Source organism: Mirounga angustirostris, unplaced genomic scaffold (genome assembly GCF_029215605.1).
Source record: "Mirounga angustirostris isolate CCGP_5_RB_7025 unplaced genomic scaffold, mMirAng1.0.hap1 SCAF_10, whole genome shotgun sequence".
NCBI classification, from domain to species: domain Eukaryota; kingdom Metazoa; phylum Chordata; class Mammalia; order Carnivora; family Phocidae; genus Mirounga; species Mirounga angustirostris.
In genome coordinates this window covers 31,298,400-31,326,366 of record NW_026991718.1, presented here as the reverse complement: position 1 = coordinate 31,326,366, position 27,967 = coordinate 31,298,400, and the positions used below count along the sequence as shown (strand labels likewise).

General features: G+C 41.4%; 1 protein-coding gene across 4 annotated transcripts in view; it reads left to right on the top strand.

Annotated features, from left to right (window-relative positions):
* Positions 1-12,904, top strand: part of CDKL4 (cyclin dependent kinase like 4) — a 62,848-nt gene extending 49,944 nt beyond the window's left edge. Inside the window, exons 10-12 of one of the 4 annotated variants that reach the window (XR_010405534.1) lie at positions 10,455-10,609; positions 11,224-11,304; positions 12,298-12,904. Coding sequence is in view for 3 of the 4 variants with exons in the window: in XM_045884468.3 (XP_045740424.1) it covers positions 219-320 (102 nt within the window). In the remaining variant the exon portion in view is untranslated. Of the gene's footprint in view, positions 1-218; positions 5,583-10,454; positions 11,313-12,297 lie in introns of those variants that run through there. The other 3 variants (XM_064572142.1, XM_064572143.1, XM_045884468.3) reach the window with 3 other exon arrangements.
* The last annotated feature ends 15,063 nt before the right edge of the window (positions 12,905-27,967 follow it).

The following is a 27,967-nucleotide window of genomic DNA, read 5'->3' as shown; positions in this document are numbered from 1 at the left end:
TACATCCATGAGAATCCTAGAATAAGTAATAGAACCTAATTTTCAAGTATCAGAATATCACAATTTTTGGAAAGGTAACCCTATTTGATTTTAAATTGATGTCTTTTGACATCTTTGTATCATATGTATCCTTTTTGTTTTGCCATCTTTAAATCAAATTGTACAAATAGGAATTCTTTTCCATTTACTTTCTTATTTTTGTCTTGTTCTGCTATTAGAATCAACTGTTGCCTCTCATACCAGGAAGCCACATCTCCCCCACACCTGATGGAAGAAAACAAGTCCTCCAGTTAAAATTTGATCATCTTCCAAACATTTAGGAAAATGTTCTTTCAAGTGGAAAGTAATTTAATATGTACACATTTTTGTACAAAAGAGATAGGAATTCTCAGTGTTTCAAGTGCAAATGAGCCATATGAAAATTAAGATGCCTTCTAGAATTGTTTTGCTCTGATCATTACTGATTCCTCTGCCCGTGCTTTTTACATGCCAACTTTATCTTTTAGAACATTTTCTTTAAATGTTATAGAGTCTGAAACTGCACATATGGAGGAGACATTTCCATTTCATCAGAGCAGCCCCTCCCGAGGCAATTTATAGTGAGAGTTTGTGGGCTTGTACATTGATTGTTGGAAAAGATTTACATATGTTATTTTGGTTTACCTGACCACATAATGTCTTAGAGCATTATCAAATAGCTTGCCTAGCTGTTTTTGTGTAAGGAATGACATTATGTTTCTGCATTTTAATTCACGCTTACTGTAACCAGGTCTGTTGAGTAATGCTGAATTTTATATTGGTGTAGGAAGGGAACCTTGAAATGTCATGTAGGTTTATCCCTCGATTCCAGGGCAGACTCTACTTTGTCTCATGAGACACTGACGATTCTAATTTTAAAGCAAGTCAGAGAAAATTCCATACATTTACATAGCAAATAAGGAACTACAAGGAATTACCATCCTCATGACATAATGCCCAATGATAACCGACTGCTGACTCTAATGCTGTCCTTTGGAACATCATCGTTTCTTATTCTTTTTCCTGGCTCGATCATCTCAGTGCCTAGATGTATCCTGTTGGGTGCGTGTCCTAAATATTTAGTTCACAGTCGATATTCTTCCAAACCTTTGAATCCATAGCCTGTGTGAACTTGTGCAGCCCTAAACTTGTGTATCATGAGCAGATCAGGTTTGTAAGTGCTTCCAACAACAGAAAGATTGTCGTTCAGTTAACTTCTTTGTGTCTCCTACCAAAAAGAGGAAGCAAACAAACAAAACACCACAGTAGGTAAGCCCCGTTTACACTGGGATATTTTCCCAAGTACACTTGACAGATACACCTAAATACATACATACATATGTACACATATATACATATATGTTTATAAGTTTTGAAACATCATGATAGATGCCTTTTATCTTAGACATCAAAGAATGAGGCAGTCTGTTTAAAGGGCTTTTCGTTTGCTAGCAAGGAACTCATGTAAAATAATAGCATGGGGTTGTCTATCACTGCCTGGCATAAAGGCACAAAATAGTGATGTTTCAATAACTATTAAGATTATTTCATTAACTCTTTTCTGCTCCTGGGTCTGGCATGCTTACCTGAACGTTGTCAAATTTTGCAAATACACATAATTCCAAGAAATGCCATGTATCTGGCACTATACGCCAAGCATAAATTGTTTTTAGGAAATCACACTAACATCTTCTGTTCACCTCTAAAAGTTTATTGCACTTATAAACATGGTTGTGGAAACTGCTAGAGAATCTTGTTCAGTTATTCGGGAGGAGCATCTCTTTACTTAGGAATTATGGCATCTCAACAGGGGTTTCTTGCTCACTGGAAGGACATTCTAAATGGGCTTATTTGGCCATTTAACATGCTTAGCGTGACTCTAAGCTTCTTTGGTCTTCCTCTTGTCATTTTATCATCAAGAATGTGCCTCTTCAGATTTGTATGTTTCTTGCGTTTTTAATTAAATGATGCCACAGGAGCAAGGAAAATGAGAAATAAAAGATAAACGGCAACTTTGCTGAAAGATTTCTTTTTAACTTCCATAGTGTTTTTATCATGTAAGCCTTCTTTCTTTTTTTTTTAAAGATTTTATTTATTTATTCGACAGAGAGAGACATAGCGAGAGAGGGAACACAAGCAGGGGGAGTGGGAGAGGGAGAAGCAGGCTTCCCGCGGAGCAGGGAGCCCGATGCGGGGCTCGATGCGGGGCTCGATGCGGGGCTCGATGCGGGGCTCGATGCGGGGCTCGATGCGGGGCTCGATCTCAGGACCCTGGGATCACGACCTGAGCCAAAGGCAGACACTTAACGACTGAGCCACCCAGGCGCTCCTCATGTAAGCCTTCTTATTGCCAAACTACTCATCCTGCTCCAGCTCTCCTAAATTACATTACACACACACACACAGACAAACACACTCAGAAATTCAGAACACAGCACACAACTCCAGTTCCCATTTTGCTTATAATCATGCTTCAAACGGTTGATAGGGTGACTGTCATTTCTTAGTTTTGCTTACATTTAAGAATTACTGCAAACTGGCGTTCTTCTCTCTCAATTTTTTTTTCCATAGACAAATCCATCATTTAGAGATCACTGGGGAGGGGGAAAGAGGAGAAAGCATCTAATGCTTAGGAAAGTGCTCTGTTGCAGTCCTTTTACCATGAAGAAAAACAATCATCCGAGTAACATTTGCACACTGGCCCTTTCCCTGGGCGACCCGCCTCGGAATCACGCAGGCGCACAGACCTCAACCTACAACTCTTTTCTGTTTTAAGTGCCTGTTTCTCACTTCGGTGCTGCACGGACTCCCTTGCACTTCTCAGCCACATGGAAGATAGGTGCGCTTCAGCATGTAGTGCCCAAATTAAGTAATGACTTCTGTAAAACTCAGCGGGCTCTTCACAGAAGCCCACACGGTTCTGTAACCACGCATTTCCTTTACATTCTTGTGAGGTTTCTGGCTCACCTGTGACTTGTCTCACCCGTGCCAGCTTTCAAGCTTTTTAATTTATGTATATAGCTCTTTCCTGGTGCCGTCCAAGTATTGAGCCATCATGGTGAGCAGCACCACCTGAATGCTCCGCCCTCTCCACTCCCAGGCGTGATCGCTTCGCACCCTGGTTTCCCCAGACTTTCCACATCGTACCTGAGAATCTCCAAGCAGCCAAGCCGTTCGTTTTATTTGGTTTGCAGAGCACTTCACGGAGAATTGAAAATGCGGACTTTAGTTCCTGCTGCTGCTTCAGGGAAGAAGGAAATAAATACACCGTAGAAAGGCCGTTTCATTAGACCTTTATCAGCCCTGGGAGTCTGCTTGCTTGGACTCTGCCTTTGGGCTCCTTTCAGTCCTGGTCCTATTCGACCGCACTTGTTCCAACTTGCCCCCAGCCACAAAGCCCTTTTAGGGGGTCGCTTTTGGGGATTATTTTAACTAGACTGAATTGTCAAAAAATTGTATTCAAGAGGTTTTTGCATGCTTTGGATTAGGGAGATAATTGAGGAAGGGGTGCAGACAAAGCTCTCAGGCAGGAAAGAAAGAGGTGAGCAGAGAGCAGACTATCCCCCTTCTAAGTCAGCCATATCACGGCTCGTCATTGCTCTGCAGATCTCCCAAACTACAAGACCTAAGAAAATTAGTAAGTTATTTTGAAAAAATTCTCAACTCTGAAGATTTTTTGTGGTTCTTTAGCTTACTTGCCATGGAATTACAGTTGTTCAAAAAGATGGCACTTTCTTATTCATTTGTCACTACCAATGATTTCCAATCCTGGTTTCGGAACAACTTGAATGGCACAGAATTCTCAAAAGAAAAAACAAAACAACAACAAAAAGACCAAAAAACTTTTTTTTGTTAATTAAAACATACTACCAGAAGAGGAATGATCGTACAACTGCACAAACCTTAAAATCTTTTTTTTTTTTTAAGATTTTATTTATTTATTTGAGACAGAGAGAATGAGAGACAGAGAGCACGAGAGGGGGGAGGGTCAGAGGGAGAAGCAGACTCCCCGCCGAGCAGGGAGCCCGATGCGGGACTCGATCCCGGGACTCCAGGATCATGACGGAGCCGAAGGCAGTCGCTTAACCGACTGAGCCACCCAGGCGCCCAGCACAAACCTTAAAATCTTGAAAAAATTGGGGAGTCAGTATAAGTATTAACTGAATCACAGATTCTGATTTATAATGCATACGTATGCATTACGTATAAATTTGTGATGCATACAATTAAGACATAAAGATAAAATGCCACACACAATAAAGTAATGTTCTGGGTGTGTGTGTATGTGTGTGTGAGTGTGGGTGTTTGTTTCCTAATAAAATCATGAACTCATCAACTTCATTCTTGTTTTAGTAGAAGACAAAGTCTTTACCAGTGGTAGGTTAAAGAATAATAGACTTATCATTTGGTCTGGGCGTTAGGACACCAGGTTCTTGACTGGCCTGCAATTCTCCGTGTAGCCTTGTCACAACGTTTAACTGTTCTGTGCCTTCATTTTCTCATTTGAAAAATAAAGGAAGAGATAAGCTAGGTGATTTCTAGGGCTCCCATTCAGCTGTGGACTTCTATGATTCTCCATAGCACATGGCATTTCCGTCCTGGACATTTCTCCCACTAGAAGAGGCTTTCTAGAGAGGAGCTAGATCTCTCTCTCTCTCTCTGTGTCTCTGTCTCTCCCCTTCTCCCTCCCCATCTCTCATCTCTCCCTCGCTTGCTTGCTTTCACACTCACACACACACATACACACAACCACTCCCTGCTAGTTCTATCACGTCAATAGTTTGCAGACAACTAATGGAGGTTCAATTGTATAAACTAGAGTGGATTTTAAAGCTAATTATCACTAAATTTTAATTAAATAAAACAGGTGTGCTTTTAAAATGCAGAGTAATATGTAATCATTCTTTGATGTTTTAATATATAACTCTAATTAGCTGGGAAATGATACATATGCTGTGAAATACTAATTTAAGATCTCCATTAAGGCAAAGAACACTGAGGACATTTCTAACTTCAGCAAAACTTTTAATGCTTTCAGTAAATGGTAACTTAAGGGAATTCTACAAATATGTCTAAATTATACCAGTTTTATATTTGAGCAGCAGAGACTCAGTTTCAGTCTACTTTATATTTAACCTGTAATCTACTCAAGCTGAGATTTGGTTATCGTACTTAACAGGAGTAGAAACAACTTGTATTTATTAAAGTTACAATTTTTCTTTTCTGTTGTGAACACTAGTCACTGACCATGTCTCTCAATACTGTCACATTGAAGATTTTAGAATCTATTAGTAGAGAAGCAGGTCTATTTCAAACCTCGTGAACTTGTAGCTGTAATATTAATTAGCACACAATAATTAGCATAATGACAACTTATACCGCAGAAACAATTCACTACAAAGCAGTTTTAGTTATTAGGTTAAATATACGTAATATTTTAAAAATTTAGCTGAAGATGTTTGGAAAACCTAAATATGGGCTTAAATACTTTGGTGACCTTACATTTGTATATATAACTCAACCTGAATATGTTCTTTAGTTTATTTTAATAAAAGTTAGAAATATTTCTGTCTCCTTATTTCTGTTCAACTCACCTATTAGTCCATTGCCTAATATTTTGTATTTAAATGAGAAGAACTGTCATATTCACATATAAACTTCAGAACTTGTTATTTCATTTCCTCTCAGTTGGACTGTTTGAACAGTTGGTATAGCAACTCTTCCTTTTTGTGCCTTGAGTTGGCAATTTTCACAAATGGAAAAACTAAGAAAATCTTTTCCAGTCCAACCCAATAGATGCTTATTCCTGAGAACATTTACTTTGAGGCTATAAGATTTTTTTTCTTTCAATTCATCAAAATATTTCTCTGGCCCTTCCCAATACATAAGCTACAAAATATGAAATTTTCTTGCAACTTCGATTCCAAATCGTCACAGTAGTTTCTGTTGTGGGTTTAAAAAGTTGAAGAGTCTCAAAGACCAAACTTAGACCAATGATCAAAAGAGAGAAAAACAATTAGTAAAATAATGAATGAGGTCATTATTTAAAGATGCTTCATTTTTTAAATTTTCTCTTGAACTAATCTTTCTGCTTTCATTATTTTTAATAGTGCTGTGTTGAGAGAGTATAGTAGATTCTTTCCAACGCTGACTGCAAGGATTTCTCCCATCCCAAGGCCTTTTGCAATGACACTTTGCCATTCCTTTTATCAAGAGGTGAAGTCTCCCTCCCTTCTCCTCACCTTGTGACTAGTGACTTCCTTAGACAAAGAGAATGCAGCAGATGTTCCACTGTGCTATTTTGGGGCCTAGGTCGTGAAAGGCCTGGCAACTTCTGCTTTCTCTCTCTGGGGAAGCCAGCCACCATGCTGTAAAGAAGCTTAGACTAGACCTCCAGATGACAAGATACCCTATGAAGAGAAAGAGGCCACAGGAGGAACACCAAGGGGCCAGTAAAGCCTTCTTGGACTTTCCAACTCAGTGCAGCCACCAGCTGAATATAGCCAAATAAGTGAGACCAGCATAACTGCCCAGCTGTGCCCAGCCCACCCACAAAATTATGAGAATAAATTGTTTTCAGCCACTACGTTTTGGGATGATTTGTTTTGTAGCAGTGATAACTGAAAAGAGTATGTTTCTCAGTTGCATACCACTGAAGTTGAGAAGCATGTTCGCAAACAATAATCACACTTAAAGTTAGGCAGGGATCTGATGTTCTTTTATATAGAACTATACACTGGAGGAAATCTGAAAATCATTCTTCCCTACCACACATTGGCCTCTTTCTTTGGATTCTATTTATTTTAGTCAAGGCTACTATCCTTCCAAAGAGGACATCATCTCCTCATAAAACATATATAACTATCCTATGCAGGAAATCTAAAACACCGTAATGAAGAAATGATCCAAACATTGGATTTTACCAAATACATGAGTACATTCTTGGTGGAAATTTACTTGCTCTCTTAAAGTGGCCTAAGAGGAACTGCAAGGAAAAAATATTCATGTCTGTGTTAGATAACTGGATAGATGCCAAACTATTCATTTTCTACCTTTTGCCCAAAAAAAGAATCAGCCAGTTTGGGTCCTGGTGGGTGTTTTTAACCAGTGCTCCTCATGTACCCTCCCATTCAGCAGACATCAGCTAGTGATCATCTTCTGTGCTCTTAGGGAAAAGGCTTATCTAATTGCACGAAAAGAGCTTCTCCTCATTCAAAAAGGTCTCTAGCACCTTTGAGTATTCAGGATGACTGGTTTCACTGTCTTTCCACATTTTCCCTCTCTGAACCAGAAAGACATCCAACCACAAGTCATATTTTGGCTTTGCCACTTCCAGGTCATGACCTTTGATCATCAGTGTCTTCAACTCTACAGTGAGAATAATAACACTTACCTGAAATGAGAATCCTAACACCTGAGGTTGTTAAAAGTATTACATGAAATGATGATGTTAATGTGCTTTGTATAGAAAGAGCTATATAATGATTGATTATTTTATTACCCTCTAGAACTTTGGGAATATATTAACTTTTTCATTAATTGTGGTCCTTTGAAGGAAATCCGTAGAATATTTTTTAGTTTGACTATTTCATTTATTACTTCTTTTTTTTTTTTTTTTTTTGAGAGACAGAGAGCATGAGAGGGAGGAGGGTCAGAGGGAGAAGCAGACTCCCTACTGAGCAGGGAGTCCGACGTGGGACTCGATCCTGGGATTCCAGGATCATGACCTGAGCCGAAGGCAGTCGTTTAACCAGCTGAGCCACCCAGGGGCGCCCCTATTACTTTTTAATTGAAGTATAGTTGACATACAATACTATATTAGTCTCAGGTGTACAACAACAGAGTGATTCGACATTTATATACAGTTCAAAATGTTCATCACAGTAAGTGTATTACCAGCTGTCACCATAAAAGTCATTATATTATTGACTATATTCCCTATGCTGTACTTTTCATCCCCATGACTTATTTATTTTGTAGCTAGAAATCTGTACTTCTTAATCCCTTTCACCTATTTTGCCCATCCCCCACCATGCTCCCCTCTGGCAACCATCTAGACTTTTTTTTAAAACAGTGGTTGCCATGTTTCCTCCCAAAAAGGTGTGAGACCTCATCCTCCTCAATTGCTCGTATCTTCTTTTTTTTTTTTTAAGATTTTATTTATTTATTTGACAGAGACAGAGATAGCGAGAGCAGGAATACAAGCAGGGGGAGTGGGAGAGGGAGAAGCAGACCCCCTGCCAAGCCAGGAGCCCGATGTGGGGCTCGATCCCAGGACCCTGGGATCATGACCTGAGCCAAAGGCAGATGCTTAACAACTGAGCCACCCAGGCGCCCAATTGCTCATATCTTCTATGTAATGACTTTTGCATTTCCAACATGAAAAGGCCCTTATCTTCCAGCAGACAAAAATGTCAAGTTTTTCTCTGTATCAGTTGAATTTATTGATATTATTGAAAATGTTTGCTTATTGTTAGCAAACACTATCAAGTCATCAAGTACTGGGTAGACACAGAAGAAAATAAGCCCTCAAGGGAATATATAGCCTCCAAGAAGAAACAGCCTGATGGAGTTGGCCACAAATTAAGACCTCACCAGAAAATTTAGAGAAGACATCAACATCAGCATCATGAGAAAATCTGACCAGAACTCCCAAGAGATTTCCTGAGGGGTTGGAATCATCAGAGATAGAAGAATTGGCTGGGGAGGTACAACTAAATGTTGATGAAAAAGCATTTTCGTTATGGGAATACACAAAACAAATTTAATACTGTGTTTGTCCAAAAAAAAAAAAAAAATTGTGTTTGTCCAGCATGATTAGCTACTGGAAGTTCAGCTAGAGAAAAAAGCAGGAGACGTATGTTAGAGACACGAGTCTTAATGTGTGTGTTCTAGCAACCGAAATCCTATGAACAATTTGTATTTGTGAGGCAGTGGGGCAGTACTGTGAGTGAGAAGAAAAGTCAGTCCTAATCTTGGAGAAATGCTTGCTGTGAGAGGAAAAAAAGAAAAGGAGAGGAACTGTCAGGAGTGCATCTAGGGGAAGAATTGGCATTTGTCACTTGTCCTGCCACCATCCCCATCTCAAGATCACCTTTCCACCATTCCTCCCTTCCTCTTTCAGAATTATCCTCCTTTCTACTACCTGAAATTTTCAGGTCAGAGAAAATCATACTGTATTTAATCTTACGAATATAAGAACCCCTGTAAAATACCAGCCCTACCTTATATAAACTAAATTTGAAAATAATCTTGGATTGAATTCAAACAAATCTCTAAAATGTATTTGTTTTAGAGGGACACCTGGTTGGCTCAATCAGTAGAGCATGCAACTCTTGATCTAAGGGTCATGACTTCAAGTCCCACATTGGGTGTAGAGCTTACTTAAAAAAAAAAAATACACACACACACACATTTGTCTTAGAGACTGACTTCTCTTTAGATGCCATACTCTTCGTTCTTCCGTTAATGTGATCACATTTAGAAGAAAAATCCCTCGCCAAAATTGATTCCATCAAATGCTCCCTCTAAATCACAGGTTCTCAGCCATTCGTTGGCTTCAAGAGATCCATTGGAAGTCCCCTCTTCCATTTCCAAATCCAGATTTTATAATGTAACTCGGGGCTACTGTCGCCCCAAACTCCAGGAAGTTCTGTTGGGTTAACATCTAGACCACTCCTAGTACTTCCAACCAGGACAAGGACCTCTTCCCTCTTGCCCTGGTACTCCCCAGTTTGCCTGTCCCTGCATCTAGAGCCTTTACACTTGAAAGAGAGCAAGACCATGACTAATTCTGCCCAGAGGCTGACTGGCCTAGAAGAGATAAAAATCTCTTCCTCATTCTACTTGAAATATTTAACATTTAGAAAGGCATCTGGGTTCCAGAGTAATCCCACCGAGATTAGGGAGATAAAGTCCCAGTTCTGATTTTTATGTGAATTTGTTTAAAGGAATAGCTTTCCCAAGAGCTATTCGTCATCAGCATGCTGAGAAAAATGGGCATGTGGGCTGCCATGGGGGGCACTATTGACTGGCTGGAGGGCAGCATCAGAGCCCCGGCCTCTCTTCAGGGCTTGGAGTGGAGGCCACCACAGGGGGTAAGAAATGGAGGTGGAAATAGGCCGACAGCAAACTGTGGGCTTCACCAATGTTACTAGTGCCGAGCCCGGCCATCATTTCTTACAAAAACCATGCACCAGAGCTGTGCAGGCAAGGAGAAACAGCATGAGGCAGGGCTCTAGAGCCAACCCCACTGCAAACTGCACTGTGCTAAACATGTTCTCTTGTGTCTCTCTGGCCTCTCAGTCAGTAATAAGGAGTAGTCAAGCTCGATGTTTTTAAGGATCCTTCTGGCTATGAGAGTTTGTGAAATGATACAAACAACTGTCATTATTCTCTTGTCCTGTACCTGTGTCCTCCTTCCGTCCTTTTCTCAGGTCTGTTACAGATTGAATAGAGAGGTGAGGACAGAGCAAGAGCCTAGCTAGGGATCATGCTCTGTCTGCTTCACAAGGAAGGGACTAGTCCTGTGTCCTCCCACCTTCCCGGTCTACTTTAAGATCGCCTTTCTCCAACCGCCAGCTCCATGGTGGTGAGTGCAAAATCCTGAGGGTGCAGTTGCTTTGCAAGAGCCCTGCTGTCAATTTTTCAGCAAACCAAAAATATATAAGAGGTACTAGAGGGTTTACGTTATTCAACACTGGGCATGGTATTGGTTTTGTTATTGCTGTTTTGTTTTGTTTTGCCTTTGTAAGCACTTTAAACTCCTTGTTGCTACAGATTATGGCATACCATAAATAGATAAGCTGGATGCCACTCTGAAGAGGAAGAATATAATTTTTGCCCAATAAGTGCACAACGTGCCCTTTGATCAATAACATTGACAAGGAAGAATACATATGGCTGAAAGGTAGCCATTAAGTGCAAGTGAAACTGAAACTTCAATTTTCAAATTGCACAATCCCTAAGGATTAAAGTAAATCTTTGGCCAAGATCCCCAAGAAGACTCCATCTAGTTACATTGCTAGGAGATTTTCCAGGACTCTGAATATATAAAATCCTAGAACATTTTTTACAGTATTTTTATCTCAACTTGTTAACCATTAGACACTGTCTTGCACAAATTTACAAAGTGTTTTTTGTTTGGTTTTTTAATTGTCAGAATTTGGGGTTTTTTTAAGATTTTTTTTTTTTTTTTTTTTTTAGTACACTCTACCCCTCAGTATGGGACTGGAACTCACAACCTCAAGATCAAGAGTCACGTGCTCTACTGACTAAGCCAGCCAGGTACCCCTTAATATTCAGAATTTCTAAACCCACAAGGGAGCACTAATGACCAAAGCAGTTGGATATTTTAGGAAATTTGATAGGATCAAAGCAAGAGAGAAGCATTAAGTAATAATAGAAATCTCAAGCCTTGTGTAGTAGCAAGGAAAGAAATATTTTAAATCAATATTCTAAATATAAAGCAGCTATCATACTTGAAATACAAATCATCGATGCATTATGTAGGCAAATTATGGCTTTTCCTTTTTTTTTTTAAAAAAAGATCTTATTTATTTGAGAGAGAGCGTGTGCAAACACGAGCAAGAGGGTGGGTGGGGGAGGGGCAGAGGGACAGGGACAAGCAGACTCCCCACTGAGCAGGGGGTCTGATGCTGGGCTCGATCCCAGGACCCTGGGATTAGGACCTGAGCCAAAGGCAGACACTTAACTGACTGAGCCACCGAAGTGCCCCATGGCTTTTTTAAATAATCCTTAATTTCACGGACTTATACATGTATCATGTATGACATTATGTATTATCACCTCTTTTCTGATGACCTTTAGATCATCAGACCTACCTCTTGGTAGATTAACTGGTCCAAGGGAACTAAATTACAGTAAGCCCTCCTTAGATGTCAGGCACTGGATCGGATGCTTTATACTACTCTCTCACAGACTCTCCCAAACACATGAGTAAATAGGTATTGTTAGCCACATTTTACAAGTAAGAAATCTCAGGTTCGGGGAGGTAGCCCGGAATTGGCAGAGCCGGCTTTAAAATTTTCGGAAAACTTCCACCAATTTCACTTATTTTTGCATTTAAAGGTGGTAAGCACTAGTTACCTGAAGCCGGGTCCTTTGCTTTGCAGCATTTTCCATTTTTGCTAAATCCTTACCTCCAGATATTTGTAATTTAGTTAGGTCAGTCCTAACTAAAGTAACCGTGCAGAAACACGTGTCCTTAGCTAACTGGCTAGCCCCAAACTGTAACAAGGTGTTGTCTCTTTTGGGTAGATCTCATCACATTTGGAAACGAAGGCATCTGCATATTCCTCCTCTGTATATACAAGGCCTGGCTCTACCCAAAGTGATGGGACTGAAATCATCATGAAATATGAACAGTCATAGGAATGCTACGCAAAAAGATAGAATTTAAATCGGAGTCCTTTGTGAGAGCACACCAAACGTCTGATTTTACAGACAAGGAAACCGAGGCCTTGATAAAGTTCAAGAATGTTAAACACAGATTAACTGGGTGGTCAAAACTGTATTTGTTTATTTAACTACATGTGTCTCCTCCTTGCCTCACTTGAGAATGGATTTGAAGCAGCTTCGATGTATAATAATTATAACGTAAAATGGGGAAAGAGTTTCCAAAAGCAAGAATGACGAAAATGTTCCAAAATAGTGGTGACAGTTGCACAGTAATAATATACTAAAACCATCAAATTGTATACTCTAAAAGGGTACATTTTATGATATATGAATTATTCCTCAATAAAACTTTCTTTTTAAAAAAAGTAGGACTATAGTTACTTTTTTTTTTAATGAGAGTCAGAGAGAGAGAGAGAGAGAGAGAGGCAGAGGCAGAGGGAGAAGCAGGCTCCCCGCGGAGCAGGGAGCCCGATGCGGGACTCGATCCCAGGACCCTGGGATCATGACCTGAGCCGAAGGCAGACGCTTAACCATCTGAGCCACCCAGGCGCCCGGACTATAGTTACTTTTTAAAAATTTTTTAATTTATTTATTAGAGAGAGAGAGCGAGCCCGACTCGGGGGGTAGGGTGGAGGGGGGGCTTGATCCCAGGACTCCAGGATCATGACCTGAGCTGAAATCAAGGGTCAGACGCTTAATCGACTGAGCCCCCCAGGCGCCCCTATATTTAATTTTTAAAATAGGTTAGAGGATAAAACCATGGATTAATGACTTTTTAAATTTTTTATATCTATTTTTTACAGTCTCTCTTCTGAATTCCATGTCAGAGTACTGCGAGTGAATTGGCTTGCGTCACATTAGCTTAATGAATCAAGAACATTGATCTGTTGCCTCCATTTCTCTGTTATAGACTATTAGCCAGTTTTCAAAGTTTCTCCTAGGGTTTTCAAGGAAGACTCTGGAATATATTTCAAAAGAGAGTCCATTTTTCCCGTGAGAAATTCTCTGAGTAAACCAGAGGCTATAAACTAAGTGGTCTTGCTGATTTCTATTAAGAAATAGAAAGTTAGGGGCGCCTGGGTGGCTCAGTCATTAAGCGTCTGCCTTCGGCTCGGGTCATGATCCCAGGGTCCTGGGACTGAGCCCCGAATCAGGCTCCCTGCTCGGCGGGGAGCCTGCTTCTCCCTCTCCCACTCCCCCTACTTGTGTTCCCCCTCACGCTGTCTCTCTCTCTGTCAAGTAAATAAATAAATAAAATCTTAAAAAAAAAAAATAGAAAGTTAAATCTGTTACCCTTTATATACAGGCATACATTTATGTATAAGCATGCATTTCAAGCAAAATCCTTTAAGATCAGTACACACAAATTGACCTAGGAATTTTTCTTCAAATTTATCATAGGCTATAAAGAGCTCAGAAAAGGACTTGAAAGCAAAGACGTTCATCCTAGGATGATCTTTATTTATATAATGAAAAGGTGGAAACAAATCCAAATGTCCAACAGGAAATTTTAGGGTATCGTGGAATATTGTACAGCCCTTTAAAAATGTTTTTATTTATTTTGAAATCTGTGTTATTTTTCTGGTTACAGAGATAATAACAATATACACATTATTTTAAAATTTTAAACCTCCAACTATTTCCCCATAATTCCTCCTCCTAAGAGATAACCGAAACTATGTGCTTGGCGACTATCTTGTATGATCACCCTGTAATACGGCTTTGCAACTTGCTTTGTGCACTTTGTAATGAATCTTTATACTTCAGTTCCTGCACATTTGCCCCACTACTTTGCTTGGTATTTTTTTAAAACATTGTTTTTAAAAGTATTCAAGACTTAGGGTGATGTTTATGATACAGTGTTACTTTTTTTTTTTTAAAGCGGAATACAAAACATTCCATATGGTATGATCCTAACCTGGGTAGGAGGGGGGAGTGGCAAAGATCATACACACATTTACATAAAAGAATTAAAGAAATACAACACATTATTAGTAATAGTCCTAAGTGGTAAAATTATAACTTTACTTTCTTCTATATAAAATTTTATATTTTCCAAATTCTCTGTGATGAGCATGTTAAAAATAGCATTGGCTTTTTCTATTTCCAAAAATAATTTAGGTTTCTTGTAGGCAATCTGGAAAATGCAGATAAACCCAAATAAGAAAATAGGAAGTCGCTCATGATCCAACAACACGGATAATAACTGTCGCCACTTAGATATATTTTTTAAACAACTCTGTGTGGTGTGTGTGTGTATATATATATACACACACACATAAATCAATAAATGAGAGAGGGAGGGGGGAGGGACAAAGCTTCCTTACAGACTGATTCCAAATAATCTATGTAAATACTATTCCCTCCAAGAGGTGGAGCCCAGTTTCCCTCCCCTTGAGTGTGGGTTGGACTTGGTGACTCTTCCAAAGGATAGAATATGGAAAGGGACAAAACAGTGACTCGAGAGTGGAGAAACCCACAGACCCCACCTGTCCATGTGATCCAAGTTAGTATCACCAGTGATCAGCCATGTTGATGTCCTGTACCCCCAATCTGGGATGAAGAGAAGGGTATTTCACCTCTGTTATTCTTCCTACAACCCATAATCCTAATGTAATCATGAGAAAAAACATCAGATGACCTGAATCTGAGTCTATGAAATATCTGACCAATACTCTACAAAACTGTCAAGGTTGTGAAAGACAAAGGCTGGGAAACTGTCACAGAGCAGAGGAGACATGACTCTGTGCAACGCGGGATCCCGGACTGGATACTAAAACAGCAAAAGGACATTGGTGGAGAAGCTAGTGAAACCCAAATAAAATCTGGAATTCAGTGAATGGTAATGAAGCAATATTGGTTTCTAGGCTTTCACAAATGTGTCATGGTCATGCAAGATGTTAACATTAGGGGAAACTGGGTCAGGACATACAGGAACTGTAAGTCGTATCTGCAACTTTTCTGTAAGTCTAGAATTATTCCAAAATAAAAAGTTGTGCTGTTGTTGTTTAAAGCATACTTGTTTCAATATGAACAGCCCTTGTGGAGGCAGAGATAAGGTTCCAGCTGTGACAACCTTTTCACACCATCAGGGTCTGGACCTGTCTCCTCCCTTCTTGTCCTTGCTTCCCAGGGAGGGTCCCGCGACCAGCCAGAGTGAGGCTGAAAAGGGAAAACTCAGACCGGCAAGGCAGGCAAATCTCGAGGGCCTGATCCAGGACTGTTTTTCTATTAGTGTTGATTTTATAGTTTCTACAAGACTGAAAGGCCTCTGGTCACTCATGGATTAGTCCCTTCCTCTGATCTATTTCTTTCTTTTTTTTTTTTTAAGATTTTATTTATTTATTTGACACACAGAGAGAGAGAGAGAGAGGAATCACAAGTAGGCAGAGTGGCAGGGAGCGGCAGAGGGAGAAGCAGGCTCCCCGCCGAGCAAGGAGCCTGATGTGGGACTCGATCCCAGCACCCTGGGATCACGACCTGAGCCGAAGGCAGACGCTTAACGACTGAGCCACCCAGGCGCCCCTCCTCTGATCTATTTCTAACTCGATTATTAGTGAGGAAAGGAGGTGGGAGTGAAGTCCACTCCTGGATTGACTAAGCAGCAGGGAAGTCTGGGGTTGGATGCTTCTACCAGGGTGCTGCCCGGCATCACAGGCATCCCTGGAAAAGAAAAGTGTGTTAAGATCACCAAGTCTTTCCAACCTGGGCCCCGCAGAATGGCTTCCAGAAGAAGGGTGGAGAGAGGAAGGGTTGTTCTGCCGTCAGTGGGGTAGGGACCAGAGACCATACCATTGACAATCACATGTACATCATGGAGTGGACTTCAAGAAGCAAACTCTTCAGGCACTCAGAGAAATGTGGAAATTTGCCTTGAAGGAGATGGGAATGCCAGGTATGTGCATCAACACCAGCCTCTGCAGAGTATCTGGGTCAAAGGAATAAGAATGTGCTATACAGTATCCACGTGTGGTTGTCTAGGAAACATGAGGATGAAGATTCACCAAACTCCACAGGTTGGTTATCTATGTACCTGTCACCAATTTCAGAAATCTATAGACAATGTGGATGAGAACTAACCACTGATTGTCAAAGTCACAAAACCGTGCGCGCTAGAGAGAGATCACCGAGTACCCAGAGAATAATATAACTCTGTTCCTTATCTTTAGCTGGACTATCTCTGCAGTATTTCTTTAGATTATGAACTGGGGCTGTTTCCCTGGTTACAAAGGCCAACTCGCTAGGACAAAGGGCACAATGGTTGAGTCAGTCCAGGAATTTGTAATGGCAAATGCCAGGCTTTCATGTGAATACGTGTATATGTGTCCTGAGCATTTGGAAGAGACTGTCTGTCGACTTGCAGACTACTATAGCTCTCAACCACTTTGTAATCTGCTGCTTCATGTATTTTTTCACCTAGTAAATCATGAACATCTATGCATGTTATTAAATGTTCTTCTATAAATCCCTTACAGATGTGATCTTCTCAAAACGGCTTAGGTAAATTAAGGGACACATATCAAAGGAATACTCTACAGTAGTTTAAAGGAATGAGGTCACTATCCACATGCTTATATTGAATAATCTCTAAGAAGAATTAAGTGTAAAAAGCCAAGAGCAGAGCAGTATGCTACCATTATAAAATACATATATGCATATGTAATTTAATATATAATCTAGTTATCATGTATACATATACAAGGAAGAATGTCTCCGGAAAGATTAAAAGGAAAATTGGAACAGTTGCCTTCAAAGAAGAAACTCAGTGGCTGGAGCATAAGAGTAAAAAGAAAAGGTTTATATCTTTAAAAAAATTTTGTAAGACACAAAGTGTTTACTTCAAAGGGATAATTTTTAAAAATTACAACATCATAGTTAATGCCTGCCTAGTAGGTACATTAGGCTGTTTCCAATTATCACTATTACATATGATGCTTCATGCCACATCTTAGTAGCTAAATCTTTGCCTATATTGATGCTAATTTTCTCCAAATATTTTTCTGCAAATGAAATTGCTGATTCAAAAGGTGGGAATATTTTTAGGATTTTTATGTTTTGCTAAATTCTCCAGAAACAAATTAATCTCAATATTTCTCAGCACCATCATTTATTTCCCTATACCCTCAGTAACAGGAAAGAGGTTTTTTTTCTTTTCACTTTGGTAGGATAAAATATAATGCCGGGGCACCTGGGTTGCTCAGTCGGTTGGGCATTGGACTCTTGGTTTTGGCTCAGGTCATGATCTCAAGGTCATGAGATTGAGCCCTGTGTCGGGCTCTGTGCTCAGCGGAGAGTCTGCTTGAGATTCTCTCTCTCCCTCTACCTCTGCCCCTCTCTCTCTCTAAAATAAATAAATCTTAAAAAAAGAAAAACCTATAAGGCCATATACATATTATATATTTTATTTCATGAGAAGCACATGAATGGTATGCTTTCCAAGTTCTTGTGTATATGAGTATGTCTTCATAATTTTATCAGTTATAAATTTTAAAGTCAGAATGCTTTGAAGGCAGGGCTCCATTGTACCTTCTAAAGGTAATGATCCTGAGACTGCTGATTGGCATTGCTAATCTTAAGCCTGATGTTGTCTGACTTGGACCCTTTGTAACTTACCAGATTTCTTTTCTCCCCTTTGGAAGCCTCTAGAATTTGGGCTTCATGTTGTTTGCTTTCGCTAGATTATGCTGTGTAACCTCAAAATCTTAGCGGCTTACAACAAATATTTATTTCCTGCTCATGTTACAGGGCCGTGGTTGTGGTTTGGCTGCAGGCTGTGGTTTGAGAACAGGTTCATGTGTCTTCTCACTTAGGGACCCAGGCTAAAGCAGCAGGTGCTCTATGGGGTATGCCCTTCTCATGGCAGAGGGCACAGGAAAGAAAGGCCTGGTGGAAACTTGCAATGCCTCTAGAATCTTCTGTTCAGGAGCAGTGCGGTTCACATCTGCTCGCAGTCTGATGCCCAAGGCAAATCACTGGACCAAGGCCAAGTCCACCTGCAGGGAAGGGACTGAATAAGCCTTCTCCTCCGTGTTCTGATTTTTTCCCTAGGAAGTGTCCAACCATGAATTCGGCCCCTGAATTTTTACAAAAATTCTACTCATACAAAGTAATTTGTGGGTAGCAGTCTTTCCTAAGGATTGGAAGAAAATGAGAAGACGGAGGTGAGGTATTTATAGCGGCTCCAGAAAACCCCAAATTTGAGTTCTGACATTCATGGGGATAAAAGTCCTTTTAGTCCCCTGCCACAGAGCTCCTTTCACTCCCACCTCACCCCACGGGCAGCCAAACATCCTGCTGCCTTCTCTCTCCTCTCCATCCTCCTCTCTCTCCTCCCTTCCCCACACTCTCCTCAGTTCTTGGAATTTGGGGATTCATATTTTGGCACTTGAGCAGGAAGTGGGTGACCTGACAGAAAGAGATTACACCTGCCTGTTTCAGTTATCTTTTGCTGCATAACAAACCACCCCAAAACTGTGAGGCCAAACACAACAGCCATTTTATTATCTCTCACACTTGTGTGGCTCAGCTGGGGCTCAGCAGGATGATGATTTCTACTGGCCCTGCTCGGGTATCTCGTGCTGCTGCCGGCCGATAGCGATGAGGCTGAAACGGCCAAGATGGCCTCCCTCACGCACCTGCTTAGAAGGGGGGCTGAGGTGCGGCGCTGGGCGGCCGGGCCTCTCTCGGTGTCCCCTGGGAATTTGAGGGCCTTTCTCTCTCCGTGTGACCGCTCCCAACAGGGTAGCAGGACTTCTTTCCGGGCTCCAAAATAGGCAAGAGCAGAAGTGCTGGCCCTTCTTAAAGCCTAGACCCAGAATGGACAGGCTGTCACCTCTGCCACTTCTATTCATTCAAGTGAGTCCTGGGTCAGTCAGATTCGGTGCGGCAGGGGCTACCCAGGAGCAGGAATAAGAAGAGGCATGCTGCACGGAGGCCCATCTTTGAAGAAAGATACCACCGTGCTTTAGACAGCAGTTAATAGCATGCATCCCTTTGTTAAGTGTCCTTATAAAATAGTAATAAAAGCTAATACTCTCTGGCATTAACGTGCCGATATTAAACTAGGTATTTATTACTTTGTTTTTTGATTGCTGATTGCAGATTTTGCTCACTTTGACTCCTCGTTTCCACCTTCCTCCCCCTCTGAATAGATACAGCATTATTTAGTTCCTCTGTTCGTTCCCTTTATGCCTTTCATACACGTACACCTTTTTTTTTAAAAATTTATTTATTTATTTATTAGAGAGCGAGCGAGAGAGAAACAGCATGAGAGAGGAGAGGGTCAGAGGGAGAAGCAGGCTCCCCGCTGAGCCGGGAGCCCGATGTGGGACTTGACCCCAGAACCCTGGGATCATGACCTGAGCTGAAGGCAGACGCTTAACCGACTGAGCCACCCAGGTGCCCCCTTTTTTTTTAAAAGATTTTATTTATTTATTTATTAGAGAGCGAGCGAGAGAGAAACAGCATGAGAGAGGAGAAGGTCAGAGGGAGAAGCAGGCTCCCCACACGTACACCTTTTAAAGTCAATCAGCCATACTCAGCTCATAAGGCGGGAGACACGATCACACCATCACCTCTCCTGCTCCTCCCTGCTGACTCCTGTCCCCTGTCATGTATGTCTTCAGGGTTGATAACATCCGCAGCGTTCCGAAAGTAGACTTGTTCTCCATGCTTCTCTACAGACTGATTCTAAAAGCTCAAAACCCACAGGCAGCCCTTCGTGGACCACTGTGAGAACGCGGATTTGACTTTGAATAACATAAGGAGCCCTTCAAATCCTCTTCAGCGCCTGGCCTGTCCTCGGCCCTGGCTCTGCGGGCCACCCGCAGTCAATGTTTGCTTTAAAGGAAAGAGAGGAGGGGAAGGAAAAGAGGGGCAGGGGGAGCGTGTGGCCATGTTCATCCACCGCACCTGCGGCAGGGAGGGTGGAAGCTAAAGGTGGGTGACCTTCCCAGGGGAGTACTCTGGTGACCACCGAGTGCCCTTCGCTGCACCTCTAAGTAGAGCAGTGTGATTACAATTCCTTTTAACAAAGTGTTGCACGTAAAAAAATGCGGCGATGCAAACTACAGAGAAGCCGCCTCGTCGGCCGCGGCGGGCACGTGCGCTCCTCGCAGACGCTCAGGGGCCCGCGCGCGGTGACCGGGGCGCCGCCACCGCGACACGCAGCTTCCAAGGCCGGTGCGGCCAGCAGCGTTCAAGCCGAAGGGCAGGGAGAAGAGGGCCCGTCGAGGGCCCCGAACTTGCCGCTGCGCAAGACCGATGGGACTTTCCTCCGTCACTCCTCGCGTTCCCCGGTTAGAGCTTAGTGAGCACCCCCGCGACGCGGGGAGGCCGGCCGCGTCCCCTTCTCGCTCCCGAGGGCGGCCGGCTTTCCCTGCGGCGGAGACCCGGGGACGCGGGCGGGGCGGGGAGCAGAGCGCGGAGCGGCTCCGAGGGCGCCGTGGCCGCCCGAGGACTTGCCCGGCGCGCAACCGACACGAGCCACGTTCGGGGACTCGCCCGAGGCCGCAGCCTTCGGACTCTGCGCAAAGGGCAGGCGAACACTTGGAAGGGCGTGAATTTCAAGCAATAAGGTTGCTGGCGATTTATCATCCTAACTGGAATGACGAGGTTTTTGTCCCCTTCGCTTTTGTGGAGAGGCAGCGTGGTAAAGTGGAAGGAACAGGGGCTGGGAGTAGGAGACCTGGCGGGGGGTTGTGGGCGCCTGGCTGGCTTGGCCGGTAGAGCATGTGACTCTTGATCTCGGGGTCATGAGTTTAAACCCCACCTTGGGTGTAGAGATTACTTTAAAAAAAGTCTCTCGTTTTTAGTTTCCTCATCTGCAAACTGAAAAGACCCTTCCTCCTTAGCTTGCAAGACTGTTGAGTCAAACGAAACAGGATTTTAAAGACCTCTATAAACTATAAAAGATTATGCAGATAAAAAAAAAATTGCTCATGGGGCGCCTGGGTGGCTCAGTCATTAAGCGTCTGCCTTCGGCTCAGGTCATGATCCCAGGGTCCTGGGATCGAGGCCTGCATCGGGCTCCCTGCTCCACGGGAAGCCTGCTTCTCCCTCTCCCACTCCCCCTGCTTGGGTTCCCTCTCTCGCTGTGTCTCTGTCAAATAAATAAATAAAATCTTTAAAAAAAAAATAAAGGGGCGCCTGGGTGGCTCAGATGGTTAAGCGTCTGCCTTCGGCTCAGGTCATGATCCCGGGGTCCTGGGATCGAGTCCTGCATCGGGCTCTCTGCTCAGCCAGGAAGCCTGCTTCTCCCTCTCCCACTCCCCCTGCTTGGGTTCCCTCTCTCGCTGTCTCTCTCTCGCTCTCTGTCAAAAAAATAAATAAAATCTTTTTAAAAAAGAACCTACAGACGTTTGACTTTCTCTCTTTACCTCAGGGAAACCCCATTCTCAGCAAAGGAGCTGAGGCACCCATTTTCTCTGAGGTGTAAATGATTGGTAAAGCATAACATTTTACTTCTTTTTTCATGTTTAAGATGAGACAACATTTTAAGCCAAAGGACTAGATCTCTGTGAAATTTCAGGCACCAGGCAGCTGAGTGCTTAACGGCCCGTTTCCCAAAAGTTTCACATTAAAAAAAATAAATAACACCAAAAAAAATCCCCCCAAAATCTTTGTTATAAACTTGTATCTTTGCCAATTTGTTCAATGAAATATGGTATCTTCTGGTTTTAATTTGCATTCAATACAAGCTTTTCATATGTGTTTTTGCCACTTGTATGTTTTCTTTTGAATATTGCTTATTCGTTCCCTTCGGTAGCTCAGTAGAAAGATCACTGGGCAGGGAGTCAAGAGACTTGGGATTCAGCCCCAGCCCACACACCTCAGGCCTGGGTTTCTTCATCTACAAAATGAGCGTGAGTGGTCCAGGTGAACATGATCTTCTCTATGAGCTTTAAAATGCACCACTGACCACATAAGGACCAGGTTTCTATAATTTTTGCTTAAAAATAACCAATCACATAGACAAAAGTAGAACCAGGAGCCAAAATCTTTTACTGCCCTTCCAGGCTTAATAAACAAGAATGATTCATATGTAGCCTGCATTTGCATCAACCAAGCCAATTTCTATCATCTACAGGCCTAAACCTCTTCTGACTAATTTTGAGGTGAATTCTTATCTGAGGCCTCTATTTACCTCAGTTATGTTTACAGAAATTAGTTTAATAATTGCCCTTCTTAGACCCTAAGAAGGCCTCAAGTGTGAGAATAAGGCTATATTAGATTATATCTGAGTTGTTTAAATACTATATACAATCTTAAGCAGGCACTTGAATGTGGTTTGAGTGATGAATTCTTAGAACAAAACAAGCACCCGGCACTCATCTGATAAAATGCAGACACATCGATAGAACTGGTGGCTACAATACCCCAATTCTGGTTGAAAATATAATTACCTAGAATCCTGTTTTGGAGAGGGTAGACAGGAACTACCACACCCACATTCAGATTTCCGTAGCGTAGATACTACCTAGGAAAGGTATAGATAAGGGATTCTAGAGGCAAAGGTGCAAAATCTTGAGACTATTTCCAATAAACCTACACGGAACTAGGCATACACAGAGAGAGACACAGCGAGAGAGGGAACACAAGCAGGGGGAGCAGGAGAGGGAGAAGCAGGCTTCCCGCGGAGCAGGGAGCCCGATGCGGGGCTCGATCCCAGGACGCTGGGATCATGACCTGAGCCGAAGGCAGACGCTTAACGCCTGAGCCACCCAGGCGCCCCTAGGCATACACTATTCTTCTGATTTTTGTTGTTTGTTTTGAAAGATGGTTGAAAAAATATATTACACTTGCCTGTTTGCAACAGCCTGGTCCAGAATGAAACAAAGTTAGAAAAGACATTGAAAATAAGGAAGTTAAATTATAGTTACAGCTACACTGTCCAGGGCTGTGCTTTGGATTATACAGGAGGCACCACCAGACCCTTGAGTTACGGCTGGCTCTAATTGAAATATGTTTACGTGTAAAATACTGGATTTGAGGGGCGCCTGGGTGGCTCAGTCGGTCAAGCGTCAGCCTTTGGCTCGGGTTGTGATCCCAGGGTCCTGGGATCAAGCCCCACGTCGGGCTCCCTGCTCGGTGGGGAGCCTGCTTCTCCCTCTCCCTCCGCCTGCAGCACCCCCTGCTTGTGCTCTCTCTCTCTCTGTCAAATAAATAAATAAAACCTTTTAAAAAAATACACACTGGATTTGAAAGGCAGTATGAAAACAGAGAATGTGAAATATCTCATTATTAATTTTCTATCAATTGCACGTTAAAATAATTTTTTGATATATTGGGTTAAAAAAGGTTTTAAGCATGTACCTCTAATATATCTATATTTTCTAACTTGTAAATCATACACATATACACACGGAGCTAAATGATGTGCTTTAGAAAATATTTATTTTAGTTATTACGGATACAAAAATTTTGCTCTTACTAAAAATATCATTACTAGCATAGCAATATAATTAGTAAGAGCAACATAATTGAATATGTCATGATTGTAATGTTTGGTTTAGCACTTTTTTTTTTAAGATTTTATTTATTTGCGAGAGAGAGAATGAGAGACAGAGAGCATGAGAGGGAGGAGGGTCAGAGGGAGAAGCAGACTCCCTGCTGAGCAGGGAACCTGATGTGGGACTCGATCCCGGGACTCCAGGATCATGACCTGAGCCGAAGGCAGTCGTTTAACCAACTGAGCCCCCCACCAGGCGCCCTGGTTTAGCACTTTTCAATGAAGCAAAGTTCTGGTTCTATGTTCAGCTTTTTTCTTTTTTTTTTTTCAATACATTCTTTTAAAGTCTGTCAAAGCTAAAAAAAAATACTTCAAAACAATATGTATCATGTATTCTTAGTTTCCTAAATCATAATACTCATTTTTAACCCTTATCTAACAATTATGTTAATGTTTTGTTGAAATCTGATTAGGAAAGTTTTCCATTTTCCCTAAAGTGAATTGGTTATTCTTACAGATTAATTGGAAGTTGTCAAATTCTTATTTTAAACAAGTGTATTTGAAGCCTATTGAAACTCATTTGTAAGATTTTTAAACATGTTAGAAAATTCTGTTTTTAAGTTTTTCATGTGTGCACATAATGTAGGTTTTTTTAAAGGTATGATGATATTGTTTGAGGTTTAAAAAAAAAATCACATAATGATGGAATCCTTTCCAAGTATACTTTTTCAAAACAAATTCTTCAAAGTATAAATTTCTTCCGAAAAGCAGTTACTGTATTATCTATTTCTAAAATGTTGCCTGTGTCTTGAAAAGTTGGTCTGGTTTGTTTTTCCCAAAAAATATCTAGTAGCAAGCTTAAGAAATGACTGAAAGCCTCTTGTCAACACTTGAAAGACAAGATCAACACTTGTCTTTTTGTAAAAGAAAGATAGGTAACTCTTCACCAAGGTTGACAATTATTTTAAGGACTCTGCCTGTAGATAATCAGGAAACCTTTGTCTTCTGGTTATCTCCTGAAATTGGTCAGGCAGCGTTCTTGGTTGAAAACAGTAGAATCTACTCCAACTAGTTTGAGCAGAAAGGGATGTAGTCAACTAAAAAGAATAGTCAGAAGGGCTGAAGAAACAGTTCCTTGAGTGAACTCCTAAAGGTCCAACCGAGAACTGGCTCACCATGGGATTGCACCTGTCCCTGCTGGCTCCACGACAATATGCCGGCTTTTGGCATAGCAAAATGATGCCTCACACCCTGCCTCTTCATCTGTGTAATTCAGTTCCAAATCAAAGTCTAACTCACGTGAGCCTTACACATGGAACCTAAATCAAAAGTCTACCGGCTCAGCCGGTTGAGCAAACGGCTCTTGGTTTTCTGATCTTAGGGTCCTGGAATCAAGCCCCGCATCGGGCTCTGCGCTCATTGGGGAGTCTGCTGGAGGATTTCTCTCTCTCTCCCTCTGTCCCTCCCCTCCTAAAATAAATAAATAAATCTAAAAAAAAAAGTCTGCACTTTAGCTCAGAAAAAGGTTGAAAAACATAGTTTTTCACGTTTTATATTGAGAAGTGAGATTTACATTTTGGGGAATTGTCAAAATACGGAGAGAGAGTTCTAAAGACTTTGGGGTGCCTGTCTGGCTCCGTTGGTAGAGCATCTGACTCTTGATCTCAGGGCTGTGAGTTCAAGCCCCACGTTGGATGTAGAGATTGCTCAAAAATAAAATCTTAAGGGGCGCCTGGGTGGCTTAGTCAGTTGAGCGTCCAACTCTTGGTTTTAGCTCAGGTCAAGATCTCACCTAGCGCCACATTAAGCTCCGTGCTCAGTGGGGAGTCAGCTTGAAGATTCTCTCCCTCTGACCCTCCCCCCTCAAATAAATAAATAAATCTAAAAAAAAAAAAGTCTTATCAAGGCTACAGTATTCCACAAATACTCTAAAATGCTAAAACTCGAAGAGTGAATGGAAACCTCACTGTCAAACTATCCACGTCACGGAACCCCTTTCTCTCAGATGTGGCTGAGTGAGGGCGCCGGTGTGGGCTTCCATGTTAAATAGCAGAACACTTCGTTTCTTTCTTATTTTCCAGACCAAAATAAATAAATAAATAAATAATGAATAGAAGTTCTGATATGTTCCCTCCATGTGATCTTATATACCCCCTGGGTGCATGTTTCTGCCTTTGGAGAGGCCTGCTCCAGACCAGCAAGTCTCAACGACCGGTTGGGTTTTCTGGACCACAGCAAGAATGAGAAAAATATGGATAAAAAAATAAGTTTTTCCTGGGCAACCCCTCGGGTCCCCTCCCTCCTTGGGAGCTTTGTACTATCACTGTGCTATTGCTCAATAAACCTTGCTTTACTGGCCACCAAAAACAAAACAAAACAAAAACAAGATTTTCCTAAAGCCAGATTAATGCAAAAGTCTCTCCTTTATTTGGGGATTATTCTTCCTTCTTTTTTTTAACTAAAATGTCTTTTCATTTATAAAATGATGGCCATAGGACATGGCAGTATTAATTAAGTCCTTTCTTGGCAACAACAACTACAAAAAAAAAATAAGTCAATTCCTCTAAAATATTTTCAAATTGAATTTCTCTGTAAGGATAAAAAATCTGAGGTTTATTGTCCTAGATAATATAGTATTTCAAATCGTTCCTGCAAAAAGATTGGAGAAATGTGGGGAAAAGTTCAGAAAGCTACATAGTAAGTATAAGTGTAGGAAGATACTCAACATCATGTCATTAGAGAAATGCAAATGAAAACCACAATGAGATGTCATTTGACACCCCTCAAAATAGCTATTATTTAAGAAAATAAAGGATCATGACCTGAGCCAAAGGCAGACGCTTAACAACTGAGCCACCCAGGTGCCCCCTAAAAAAATAAAGGAAAAGAAGGAGTATTGGCTGGGAAATTGAGAACTCCTTCCTGCCCTGCTTCAGGGAATATCAAATGGTTCAGCAGCTGTGGACATCAGTTTGGTGGCTCTTCAAAAAGTTAAACCTAGAATTACCATATGATCCAGCAAATTCCACCCCAAGGTATCTACCCCAAAGACTTGAAAGCCTGGATGAAAACAGATCCTTGTCTACCAATGTTCATAGCACCATTGTTCATGATAGCCAGAAAGTGGAAACAACCTAAATGTCCATCAACAGAAAAACAGATAAAGAAAATGTGGTGTATACATACAATGGACTATCATTCAGCCTTAAAAAGGAATGAGATTCTTGATAACATACTTCGACATGGCCGAACCTTGGAAACATTACGCTAAGTGAAAGAATCCAGACACAAAAGGACAAATACTGCATGGTTCCACTTCTATGAGATACCTAGAACGGTCAAATTCATAGAGACAGAAAGTAGAATAGTCATTACCAGGAGCTGGAGAGATACAGCTTAATGGGTACAGAGTTTTAGTTTGGGATGTTGAAAATTTTCCAGAAATGGGTAGTGGCGAAGGTGACACGACCCACTGAAAAATAGTTAAATGGTACACTTTATGTATATTTTACCACACTTAAAAAAAGGCAACCACACACAAAAAAAGGAACAAACTACTGATCCACACAAAGTATGAATGAGAGACTTGCTATCTCAATGACATGATCTTGAGTAAAAGAATCCAGATACAAAAAGGAGAGTACATAGTGCATGATTCCATTTATATAAGTTCAAACGGGTAGATCTATCAACCCGTGGTGATACAAATCAGAAGAGTGGTTATTTAGAGTTAAGCTGGGATAAGTAAAGAGCACAAGGGAATTTTCTAGAGTGATGAAAATGTTCTACATCTCTATTAAGGTTCCATAGGTGTGTACAATCATCAAAACTCATGGAATTGTACATCTAGTATGTGTGCATCAGCTCTATGCAAAGTGTATGGCAATTAAAAACAAAACAGACAAAACAATATAATGAACTAAAAAAGAACTGAATTAAAGATGAATAAACATTTAAAAATAGAGTTGTGAGGCTTTACAAAATAAAGTGGTACAAAGCAATACCACCTCAAGAAGTTAGGTTTTCCTGAGTTGCCAGAGCTCATCTCTTCACTGCTTGCTCAATGGCGTCAACACGAAA